The sequence below is a fragment of the Oncorhynchus keta genome, chromosome 28, assembly GCF_023373465.1.
Source record: "Oncorhynchus keta strain PuntledgeMale-10-30-2019 chromosome 28, Oket_V2, whole genome shotgun sequence".
Taxonomy (NCBI): domain Eukaryota; kingdom Metazoa; phylum Chordata; class Actinopteri; order Salmoniformes; family Salmonidae; genus Oncorhynchus; species Oncorhynchus keta.
In genome coordinates, this window is record NC_068448.1 from 22,620,741 (window position 1) to 22,633,458 (window position 12,718).

Here is a 12,718-nt window from a genome sequence, read left to right on the forward strand (position 1 = left end):
TGTATCCATCTATCGCCCTGTCCCTGTCTCCATCTATCGCCCTGTCCCTGTCTCCATCTATCGCCCTGTCCCTGTCTCCATCTATCGCCCTGTCCCTGTATCCATCTATCGCCCTGTCCCTGTCTCCATCTATCGCCCTGTCCCTGTCTCCATCTATCGCCCTGTCCCTGTCTCCATCTATCGCCCTGTCCCTGTCTCCATCTATCGCCCTGTCCCTGTCTCCATCTATCGCCCTGTCCCTGTCCCATCTATCGCCCTGTCCCTGTATCCATCTATCGCCCTGTCCCTGTATCCATCTATCGCCCTGTCCCTGTCTCCATCTATCGCCCTGTCCCTGTCTCCATCTATCGCCCTGTCCCTGTATCCATCTATCGCCCTGTCCCTGTCTCCATCTATCGCCCTGTCCCTGTCTCCATCTATCGCCCTGTCCCTGTCTCCATCTATCGCCCTGTCCCTGTCTCCATCTATCTCCCTGTCCCTGTATCCATCTATCGCCCTGTCCCTGTCTCCATCTATCGCCCTGTCCCTGTCCCTGTCTCCATCTATCGCCCTGTCCCTGTCTCCATCTATCTACCTGTCCCTGTCGCTGTCTCCATCTATCGCCCTGTCCCTGTCTCCATCTATCGCCCTGTCCACTCCCCACTCAGCAGCAGCCACAGCGGTAGGGAGTGTTTACCTGGCACACAGAAGACTCCTGACAGTGACCATGCCTCTCAGGACCCCAAGTCTGAGAACTCCTCCAATCAAAGCTCACCAGAAGTGCTCATTACAAAGAACATGTGAGTAGATTACATTTTAACACAGCTATACAATGCATTCGGAAAGTATTCAGAACCACATTTTGTTACGTTACAGACTTATTCTAAAATGGATAAAATAAAATCCTCATCAATCTACACACAATACCACACAATGACAAAGCGAAAACAGGTTTTTCGACATTTTTGAAAAATGTATTCAAAATAAAAAAAACAGACATACCTTATTTAAATAAGTATTCAGACCCTTTGCTTTGAGACTCAAAATTGAGCTCAGGTGCATCCTGTTTCCACTGATCTTCCTTGAGATGTTTCTACAACTTGATTGGAGTCCACCTGCGGTAAATTAAATTGATTGGACATGATTTGAAAAGGCACACACCTGTCTATATATCCAGGTCCCACAGTTGACAGTGCATGTCAGAGCGAAAACCAAGCAATTGTCTGTAGAGTTCCGAGACAGGATTGTGTTGAGACACAAGTCTGGGGAAGTATACCAAAAATGTCTGCAGCGTTGAAGGTCTGCAGGAACACAGTTGCCTCAATCATTCTTAAATTGAAAAAGTTTAGAACCACCAAGACTCTTCCTAGAGCTGGCCGCCTGGCCAAACTGAGCAATCGGGGGAGAAAGGCCTTGGTCAGGGAGGTGACCAAGAACCCCATGGTCAATCTGACAGAGCTCCAGAGTTGCTCTGGGGAGATGGGAGAACCTTCCAGAATGACAATCATCTCTACAGCACTCCACCAATCAGGCCTTTATGGTAGAGTGGCCAGACGGAAGCCACTCCTCAGTAAAAGGCACATGACAGCCCGCTTGGAGTTTGCCCAAATGCACCTAGGACTCTCAGAACATGAGAAACAAGATGTTCTGGTCTGATGAAACCAACATTGCATTCTTTGGCCTGAATGTCAAGCATCATGCCTGGGGGAAACCTGGCACCGTCCCTACTGTGAAGCATGGTGGTGTCAGCATCATGCTGTGGGGATGTTTTTCAGCGGCAAGGACTGGAAGAATTGTCAGGATCGAGGGAAAAATCTAATCAAATTGTATTAGTCACATGCGCCGAATACAGCAGGTGTAGTAGACCTTACAGTGAAATGCTTACTTATGAGCCCCTAACCAACAATGCAGTTTAAAAATGATATATACGTACGAATAATGCATGGATGATAACAACAGAGAGTAGCAGAGGTTTAAAAGGGGGGCAATGCAAATAGTCTGAATAGCCATTTGATTAGATGTTCAGGAGGCTTATGGCTTGGGGGTATACGCTGTTTAGAAGCCTCTTGGACCTAGACTTTGTGCTCCAATACTGCTTGCGGTGCCGTAGCAGAGAGAACAGTCTATGACTAGGGTGGCTGGAGTCTTTGACCATTTTTAGGGCCTTCCTCTGACACCGCCTGGTATAGAGGTTCTGGATGGCAGGAAGTTTTGCATGAGGACCCATGCCAAATCTTTACAGTCTCCTGAAGGGGAATAGGTTTTGTCGTGCCCTCTTCACAACTGTCTTGGTGTGCTTGGACCATTTAGTTTGTTGGTGATGTGGACAGCAAGGAACTTGAAGCTCTCAAACTGTTCCACTACAGCCCGTCGATGAGAATGGGAGCATGCTCGGTCCTCTTTTTCTTATAGTCCACAATCATCCCCTTTGTATTGATCACGTTGAGGGAGAGGTTGTTGTCCTGGCACCTCACAGCCAGGTCTCTGGCCTCCTCCCTATAGACTGTCTCGTCATTGTTGGTGATCAGGCCTACCACTATTGTGTCATTGGAAAACTTAATGATAGTGTTGGAGTAGTGCCTGGCCGTGCAGTCATGAGAGAACAGGGAGTACAGGAGGGGATTGAGCACACACCCCTGAGTGGCCCCTGTGTTGAGGATCAGCGTGGCAGATGTGTTGTTACCTACCCTTACCACCTGGTGGCGGCCCGTCAGGAAGTCCAGGATCCAGTTGCAGAGGGAGGTGTTTAGTCCCAGAGTCCTTAGCTTATTGATGAGCTTTGATGGCACAATGGTGTTGAATGCTGCGCTGTAGTCAATGAATAGCATTCTCACACAGGAGTTGCTTTTGTCCAGGTGGGAAAGGGCAGTGTGGAGTGCAATAGAGATTGCATCATCTATGGATCTGTTAAGGCGATACGCAAATTGGAGTGGGTCTAGGGTTTCTGGGATAATGGTGTTAATGTGCGCCATGACCAGCATTTCAAAGCACTCCTTGGCTACAGACGTGAGTGCTACAGGTCGGTAGTCATTTAGGCAGGATACCTTAGTGTTCTTGGACACAGGGACTATAGTGGTCAGCTTAAAACATGTTGGTATTACAGACTTGGACAGGGAGAGGTTGAAAATGTCAGTGAAGACACTTGCCAGTTGGTCAGCGCATGCTCGCGGTACACGTCCTTGTAATCCATCTGGCCCTGTGGCCTTATGAATGTTGACCTGTTTAAAGGTCTTACTCACATCAGCTGCGGAGAGCGTGAACACACATTCTTCTAGAACAGCTGGTGCTCTCATGCATGTTTCAGGGTTATTTGCCTCGAAGTGAGTATAGAAGTAGTTTAGCACGTCTGGTAGGCTCGTGTCACTGGGCAGCTCTCAGCTGTGCTTCCCTTTGTAGTCTGTAATGGTTTGCAAGCCCTGCCACATCCAATGAGCATCAGCGCCAGTTGTACGATTTGATCTTAGTCCTGTATTGATGCTTTGCCTGTTTGATGGTTCGTCAGAGGGCATATGGGGATTTCTTATAAGCTTCTTGGTTAGAGTCCTGCTCCTTGAATTCAGCAGCTTTAGCCTTTAGCTCAGTGTGGATGTTGTCTGTAATCCATGGCTTCTGGTTGGGGTATGTACATACGGTCACTGTGGGGATGACGTCATCGATGCACTTATTGATGAAGCCAGTGACTGATGTGGTGTACTCCTCAATGATACAGGACTGTTTTGCTAGCACAGACTGGAATCCCAGGACATATTCCAGTCTATGCTAGCAAAACAGTCCTGTATCTTAGCATCTGCTTCATCTGACAACTTTTTTATTCATCGTGTCACTGGTGCTTCCTGCTTTAATTTTGGCTTGAGTGCGGTCTTAGTGCCAGCCTCAGTCTGTGGTGGTATATAGACAGCTACGAAAAATACAGATGAAAACTCTCTAGGTAGATAATGTTGTCTACAGCTTATCATGAGATACTCTACCTCAGGTGAGCAAAACCTAGAGACTTCCTTAGATATCGTGCACCAGCTGTTATTTACAAAGTACATGGTCCACCGCCCCTTGTCTTACCAAACGTTGCTGTTCTATCCTGCCGATACAGCGTATAACCAGCCAGCTGTATGTTGATTAAAGAACATAACAATGTACAGACCATGAGATCCTCGATGAAAACCTACACCAGAGCACTGTGGAATTTCTGGAGGGGAAGTCAAGGGGTCTGAATACTTTCCGAATGCACTGTATAGGCCAATATTATCATTCACATTCAAAGGTAAGCATCATATCAACATGAGTAGTGCACTATCAAGTTTAACATCACTAGGACAATGTGATTTAGGTACCCCCCCCAAATATCCTACAATATGTACGTCTTCTACTCCAGACAGTGTATGTGTGTGACAGTGCCTGGTTCTATTGGTGGACTATTAATGCAGGCATGGTCCTGTCACATTGTGGATGGCTGACTGACTCAGGATGTAGTTTTGCTCTTTGTAACAACAGGGCTCAGTCTATCCCTGAGGGTCACGACCTTTCCCGCTCCTCCTCCAATGACAGCAGCTTCGCCAGTGTGGTGGAGGAGAACGAGACCGAGGCCACGGAGGACTATGACACTGGCATGGTGAGTGTGTGTGTGTGCTTGTGTGTGTAGGTGCATGCCCGCGTTGTGTGTGTATGTGTGTGTGCGTGTTTTGCCCATGCTTCTAACCTTTTGTGTGTGTTCCCCAGGAGAGCCTGTCATCATCGGGGACGCCACACAAGCAGGACTCGTTAACCTACAGCACATGGCTAGAGGACAGTATGAGCAGCACAAGCACCACCAGCCGAGGCAGCTCGCCAGGTGAGAAGGGGAGCCTGGGGGCCTAGGAGGCTAGGAGGCTAGGAGGCTAGGAGGCTAGGGAGCTAAGGGGAGAATGTAGACGTACACAAAAGAGGGCATAAGGTACATATGAGTCTCGAAGTCAGTTACTGTTGCTTGCCAGGTTGTTATTGTAAAAGGGGGTTGGTTAAATAAAGGTCCTACCAAAATAAATACAACATTTGTCAGTTTGATGATGTAGATATGTCTGATTTATAGGGGTATTGAGTCCGAGAAAGGCAATATACTGTACATTTCTCCCAATACAACCTGGTCCAGGATCATAACTGTTGAGGTCATGTGTTTTATTATCCAGGTCCTGGTCAACTTGATGGGGGTAAAGGGTCAGAGATCCGCATTAAACTGGACCGGCCAAAAGATAGTCGGTCCTCATCGGTGAGACATCATCCATACTGGGTCTAGGCCTCAAAGGGCTAGGGGTCTACAGCTGTTCCTCTGTCTAATACAATAGTTCAGATTGTACAGTTTGAAATGCCTTGCTCACTGTAAATAGATGTGTGCTCTCTGCCTTTGCATGAATCCTTATTTTATTATATTAAGTGAACATTGGCATTGTAACTTCAGATGTTGTACTTCTGTTACTGTGGCTGCTGTTGTATTCTCATTACTGTGGTCACGTGATAACTGTTGTGGTTGTTGTGTAACTCCTTGTTGCACTCTATGCATCTCTGTCTGTGTACCCTTCCTGTCCAGAACTGTTAGCCTGGTTATTTCCTGGGTGTCCATCTGTAGGTTGCCTGTCTCTCTCTGAATGGGGTTTTATCATGGATGAATGATAGAAAGTGGTGGACTCCATTATACAGTATATACTGTAACTACTGTACATGTATTTCCTCATGTGTTTTAGAACTCCTCAAAAGAACACACACATCCTGCCCTGCTTATCCACTTATATACTGTAGCCTCATTTACATCTCATTTTGTCATGTCAACTTTAAGTAAGAGTCTTGTCTTGTGTCTCCTGTCCCTAAAGCATTCCCATAAGACACAGTCCTTCTGGGAGGTGAGACGAGCACAGGCTTTCGCCATAACCAAGGATGATGATGAGGATGAGGTGGACCCTGGATAGTCTGCTAGTCAGTGAGGCCAGACCACCCCTTCCCAGAAGCCCCGGCGGTGGTGTTGGTGGTGTCGTACCAGGAGAGGAAGTCAAACACAGAGGGGCCAACTTTTGCACAGTGTCGTTTCGTTCTGCTCACTCCCTCGCCTCTGTCTGTACACACATCTTCTGCCTGGTTTTGTGTAAATAGGTGTATTTGTCTCAGTGAACAAATGGTACCTTTGGTTCAGTTTTGTTGACGCCTACTGTATGTAGACACGTGGATCACATGGTAGCTATAGCGACATTGAACTCTGCCAGAGACTTTGGGAGGGGCATGTTGGTATAGTCACATGGATTGTACAATATAGTGACAGTAGCACTGCCTGAAAAAAATCTATTAATTGAACCTATTTCATTCCAAATACCAAATATCCAACAACAAATATATGTGCATTTTTAATTGTAGGTTATGTTGAATACAGTTGAATGTGGTAGTGATTTTACAGGTGAAGTCATTGTAATTTGTCTATTAGCCATAGCTTTAACTGTACAGCCAAAAACAGTTGCTTTGACAGTGAATATTTTCTTCTCAATATACAATAGCTGGGATATTGTCATTACAATGTACTTCAAGCCTCGCCTGCTCATACTGTAAATGAAATTGATGATAGATATGTAACCAGAAAGAATGGACATAGCCTTAAACTTTTCAAACACAGTTTTTCTATACCTTCATAATTAATTTATAATAATATAATACCGTTATCACAACATGGCCAGAAGCAGCCAGTAATTAATTGGACAATGCGTGGTTTCAGATTACATGGATTTGGGGAAGTTCGGTTTTATGTTCCACACTGTTTTTGCACACAGGATGCTCATTGCTAACTGGTACCTATTTATTATTGTGAACCACCGTATATTTGTATCATTGTAAGCTAACAGGCAATGTTAGCATTGTTCTTTCTGTCCTCAGAAACAGCTCTCTGTTATGATGTGTATCAAGCAGGTTACCGAGGTCGGGTATGTAGAAATGTGTTGATGACTACAAGGGTAATTCATAACTGTATTGGATAATCTACTGTATTAGTCCATCTAATCAACTTGTCTGCCGATCTACAGTACTCTATATAACAAATCCTGTAGCTTAAGTGTTGCCATCAGTACCGTCGAAGAAAAACATGTTTGTATGTATTTATTTGGTTTTATTTGGGGATGAGATGGGGCACCACTGTATGCCTATTATTATACAGTATATTTCACTGTTTTATAAACAATTCTTAGGCTGTTGATAGATTGATAATGTACAGAGATGAATACTTCAGTTTGTGCCTGTTATATAGAGTATAGTCCTCTACCCACCATGGAACCTCAGATGACACGACATGCCAGATCTACTGTAGCCCAACAATTACATTTCTTTAAGTGGAAATCCTGATTGTGTCATACAGTAAGTTATACATAATAAATACAACCCTGTTTATTCTATTGAGTACTGCCAAATGTTCACATTGTGTGCCATCTTTTTATTACTGGTGCTGTTAGCTTTCAAGTACAATTTGAAAATAAGTTTGAAAGTAAACAAAAACTAGCCCACACTGTCTGCTCAATAAAAGGTCAAAAGCGAACTATAAAGTAACTTGTGGGTTGCCTTATGTGTGAGGAATGGCAACATAGAACAAAAAGGGTTGAATGTAGAACAGGCATTGATTGAACAGATACTGTTCAATCAATGCCTATATATCTAACTAAAATTGCCCTGATAGCATTTATAATCAATTGCCTTTTGGATATTATTTCATTCTTATGTCTATAGTTTGTGAATAATGCTACTGTACACATTCACCTCTTGCCCTAGATCCCTGTTTAGAGATGACTTAAAGAAAGATGCAGTTGATCATATGGTATTTCCTCCCAACGTTTATCCTAACTACAACATGGTTCCACAAGCCATCATAACACTTGTGACAGTTAAACAATTAAACGTGTGTAGCCTACTGTATACCTCTTTTTCGTTTTTTTTTACTGAATGAAACCATTGAAGGAATGTCCCATAAATACGTTATTAGATGTGGATAACACCACCAGTCTCGAAAAGTAGAGCCCTCTAGAAGTGGAGGCGCCTCTACTCCTCTCCTCTTACATGCTATAACTGTGCCACATGGACCAGAGCAGCATAATAATGAATGTTCATTCAAATCGCCACAGGGTTTTTTTCTTCTTCAGCTGTTCAGAAAGATAGGCTACATCATCATGGTTCGGAAGAGGGTGAGTAAAGATAGAAACGTAAAGAGAGGTGGAGTGTGAGCAGTAGTTACGTAGTGTGCGTAAAATAACACTTGCGCAGAACGTGATCCGGATTCTTAGCTTTGAGCAAAAGGTTTCCGTAGCGGCCGTGCGTGAGCGAAAACTCTGTATTCGTAGCCATGGCCTAATAATTATTGAGTCAGTAACTTATCATACTCAAGGGGGCTAGAAATGGTATTAATGTGTGAAAATGAATGCGACAGATGCATTATGTCTTGCTGAGTTTAGAATTTTCTAGAGAAAATTGTATTATTTTTTACATCGCTACAGTACCGTTTTTTTGTTATAAAGATTCATGGCTTTTTGGGGAAGCAAAGTTTGATGTAGTGAGCGAGTGCATCATGCTTTCTGTTGCCTGTACAGCAAAGCCACACACATTTACATAGGAAAACTAAACTAAATGTCCCTTCCCACTGGGCACCAACATTGTTTCAATGTAATTTGTAAACGTATGAAACGTGAACGTCACGTAAACGTGACATGAATCTATCAAATTTCAACCCCACGATTATGTCATCATGGTAACCAATTTTCTGCATAGACAAACATATAAAATATGTTGAATTTGTACCTTTGAAACAATGTCAGTAGGCTGGGCAGCACCTCTTACAGGAGAATTGATCTATCTACAGCTCCACCTTGGGTCTCTCAACCTTGGTTTGAACTAATCCCCTGCTTAGCTTTAGATATTTACCACTGACTACTACCAATGTACTATGGTGAGAAAAACTATTGAGCGGTCTCTACTTAAAATTGTTATAGATTGACTGTGATCTTAAAGTAATTTCAAGGTATGTGTTTAAGAGAGCAAATCAAATAGTACCATACTTTATGAATCAACTGTATATCATCATTAATACTTTTTACGTCTATATAGCTTATGAGATGTCATTAACAGCTATTGTTTCAATTCAACCCAGGATTCACCTAAAAAATATACAATACATATAGGACTAGGTTTTTAAGCTCTGGTTGATTTCAAATTGAATCTACAAGTTAATAATTAATATGTTGGATTCACATCTAAACCAAAAATATAATTTAAAGAATAGGACTAAATCAAATAAAACGTTATTTAAAGTTTGACTTGATTCAGTCATATTCTTGAACTAACGTGTTTGGTTGTTGATGGAGACAACATATCAATTATTAATTTGTAGACAAACTGGAAGTAATGCCAGTGGCACAGATGGAACTATCCAAGCAGAATATGCATCTCCTTCAAATGTTGATGTTTGATTGTGTTGGAAACCAAACACAATTCAATATCACTTTTGCAATAGAGTAAATAGTTGTGGGTTTTTTTATGCCAATTTGTACACTGAGTGTACAACACATTAGGAACTTTTCTAATATTGAGCTGCACCCCCTTTTCCCTTCAGAACAGCCTCAATTTGTCGGGGAATGGACTCTACAAGGTGTTGAAAGCGTTCCACAGGGATGCTGGCCCATGTTGACTTCAATGCTTATCACAGTTGTGTCAAGTTGGCTGGATGTCCTTTGGGTGGTGGAACATTCTTGATACACATGGGAAAACTGCTGAGTGTGAAAACCCCACAAGCGTTGGTTGCAGTTCTTGACACAAACTGGTGCGCCTTGCAGCTACTACCATACCCTGTTCAAAGGCACCTAAATATTTTGTCTTGCCCATTCATGTCTCAAGGCTTAAAAATGATTCTTTATCCTGTCTCCTCCCCTTCATCTACACTGATTGAAGTAGATTGAACAAGTGACATCAATAAGGGATCATAGCTTTCATCTGGATTCATTTGGTCCATCTTTGTCATGTGTCGATAATGTTTTGTACGCTCAGTGGAAGTCTCCCTATGCAAATCTAAGTCTAATACATTCAAAGTGCGATTTCAACAGATTTATACTTTTATTGTGTCAAACTAACTAATTATTGTCTTTCGTAGAATGTATATAGCAACATTCCGACCTTGTTTAGCATTATCTAGTCCAAATATGTCATGATTCCACTGTTGGTATCCGGTTTATGGACTTTTAATGGGGGACTTTTATTTTAAAGGTGAACTGTACATGCCATTACTGTGACAAATCTTATTGTGGCTAGCTTCCACGCCACCTATGGATGTTTGTTTTTTAAATCTTAAATGTGTTTTTAAACCTGATCCTAATCTTAAATTAAGACCAAAAATCACATTTTTGTTTTCATGATGTATAGCCAATTTTGACTTGTGTTGGTGGTAGCTAGCGAGTGGAAACCAAGTGGCTCGGGGCTGACCGGAAGTCTTTTTCTGGAGTCACATTAAAAATGAAAATCTATACTAATGTTAGCTACACTTGTAGCTATTGCCAAGTAAGTAATTGGGAATCAATTAGTTTAATTGTCGATTCAATCATGTGTCGTTAGTAAACGTCATACTGGAAATACTGTTTGGGGACTATTTCATCATAATCTGAGTGTTCAGAGTAGCGTAAACTAGCTAGCTATCAAAGCAGCGACCATTCAAGGAAATCAACAGGATCTCTGTGGTAGCTGTCAGCTAAGCTAATGTTAGATAGCAGCTGGCTAGTTACCAACTGCCTGAAGTGTAAACTATGGGCCAGCAATACAGTTAGTTATAGGGAAATTTCACCATTTCTCTTCTTCATATTTATATTCATAATCTCCAGCACCTCCTTAGCATCAACATATGTGAAAATTGTAGTAAAAAAGATAGATACAGTGGGGCAAAAAAGTATTTAGTCACCCACCAATTGTGCAAGTTCTCCCACTTAAAAAGATGAGAGAGGCCTGTAATTTTCATCATAGGTACACTTCAACTATGACAGACAAAATGAAGAAAAAAAAATCCAGAAAATCACATTGTAGGATTTTTATGAATTTATTTGCAAATTATGGTGGAAAATAAGTATTTGGTCATCTACAAACAAGCAATATTTCTGGCTCTCACAGATCTGTAACCTCTTCTTTAAGAGGCTCCTCTGTCCTCCACTCGTTACCTGTATTAATGGCACCTGTTTGAACTTGTTATCTTTTTAAGTGGGAGAACTTGCACAATTGGTGGCTGACTAAATACTTTTTGCCCCACTGTAAGTGTTTTCAATGACATCATCAACCAATTAGTAGGCAATGCCTACTCATAATTGTTTACAATTACACAATGCACACCAATGATGTCATTGGGAACACTTATTTCCTCTATCATTTTTACTACAAAACATAGAAATGTGCAATTTTCACATACGTTGATGTTGTGGTGGTGCTGGACATGATGAAAATTAAGTTGAAAATGTGTGAAATTTCCCTTTAATATTGCATGTTTTACATCTGACATGACTGTTGTTATCTAACATTTTTCCTTAGGGTACTGCATGCACTGGAGAAACATATTCACTTATTCATTCCTGATGACTTCACTTGAATAGTCATAGATATGTTTATCTCAAGGGTGGCCCCTCACCTAAGTCTGCTTTGCAGAGGTACTGGTAAGTGTTGTAAGACATGTCAGATCTATAGCTAACCTAAAGTGTGGCACTATCACTTGAAAACAGTAAATTAATACAATTCTGTTTATTCTCCTTCAATGCTCAGGTGCACTTCAGACTCCAGGACAGTCATTGAGTGAATCTTTAATTCCTGTCTTTCCTACTCGTTGCTCTTATCTAAATGTAAAACCAGCAGCAGACAACACACAGCCTCCCCAACACTGGAGCCAGAGCTGGAAGAGTTCCTCATCCCTCGTAATCCATCAGTGTCCCCACATAAGAGCTGACTCTAGCTGCACTACTCCCTCCCCTTCTAGTGTCTCCTCTGCCTTGGAGGACACCACGGTACTGCCCCCGGTAATTAAGAGGCCCTCTCCTGGAGGAGGGTGAAGGCTCAGTAACTAAGTAGCTTAGAATCTCCGCTGTAAGAACGTGCTGGAGATCCGGCGGTGGAAGATGAACAGGCACAAGAAGCAAGTACAAGAAGCTGCTGAAACGCACCTAGTTCCTGAGGAGGAGAGTGTTGGATGGCAGGAGGAAAAAGAAGCAGGTCAGTGTTTTGGCCGGAGATGGGAGGAAGAATGTTGTGCTATTAGTTGTTATTGTTATGAGTATGTGTAACTCAGTAACTCTTAACTGCACAGCTAAGTTTACCTCAGTAATAATGTTCCCAACGCATCCAACATATTATGAACTGACCTGTTTACTGTATTATTATAGCCATTATGAGATATCTAACAGTGACTGTGTCTGTGTATCCAGAAACGCTTTGAGAAGGATCTTCAGAAGATCTGGATGTGAGCTGGACTAAAGAAATCCCCAGAAGGATTGAATACACAGAGGATCTTCAACAAACAATCCAAAGTCTCAGAGAGATTGAAGAGTACAGACTGAACGTCTGTACTCTTCTGGCACACTGCTGACTGACAGGAATCACATGCTTCTCATCAGCCTGCTCTCCTCTCTGCTACTTGAAATAAGACATTAGTGATGTGGACATTTTCCAGTTGTGTTCTGCCCTCTCCTGTTAAGTGTGATGGTTGTTGCAAGTAGGTGAAAAAAAAACAATACCA

At 42.4% G+C, this 12,718-nt stretch overlaps 1 protein-coding gene and 1 pseudogene across 12 annotated transcripts in view; both read left to right on the plus strand.

Annotated features, from left to right (window-relative positions):
* The window catches only part of LOC118380075 (rap1 GTPase-activating protein 1-like), a 90,640-nt gene extending 83,267 nt beyond the window's left edge, over window positions 1–7,373 (plus strand). For 8 of the 12 annotated variants that reach the window (XM_052485121.1, XM_052485128.1, XM_052485125.1 and 5 more), the window contains 5 exons: window positions 648–779; window positions 4,447–4,585; window positions 4,693–4,804; window positions 5,139–5,218; window positions 5,817–7,373. In XM_052485121.1, the coding sequence (XP_052341081.1) occupies window positions 648–779; window positions 4,447–4,585; window positions 4,693–4,804; window positions 5,139–5,218; window positions 5,817–5,912 (559 nt within the window). In that variant the 3' untranslated portion in view covers window positions 5,913–7,373. The remainder of the gene's footprint in view (window positions 1–647; window positions 780–4,446; window positions 4,586–4,692; window positions 4,805–5,138; window positions 5,219–5,816) is intronic. The other 4 variants (XM_052485122.1, XM_052485129.1, XM_052485123.1 and 1 more) reach the window with 3 other exon arrangements.
* Window positions 7,374–11,593: 4,220 nt separating this feature from the next.
* On the plus strand, window positions 11,594–12,630 carry LOC127913021 (aurora kinase A-interacting protein-like; annotated as a pseudogene).
* Window positions 12,631–12,718: the final 88 nt, after the last annotated feature.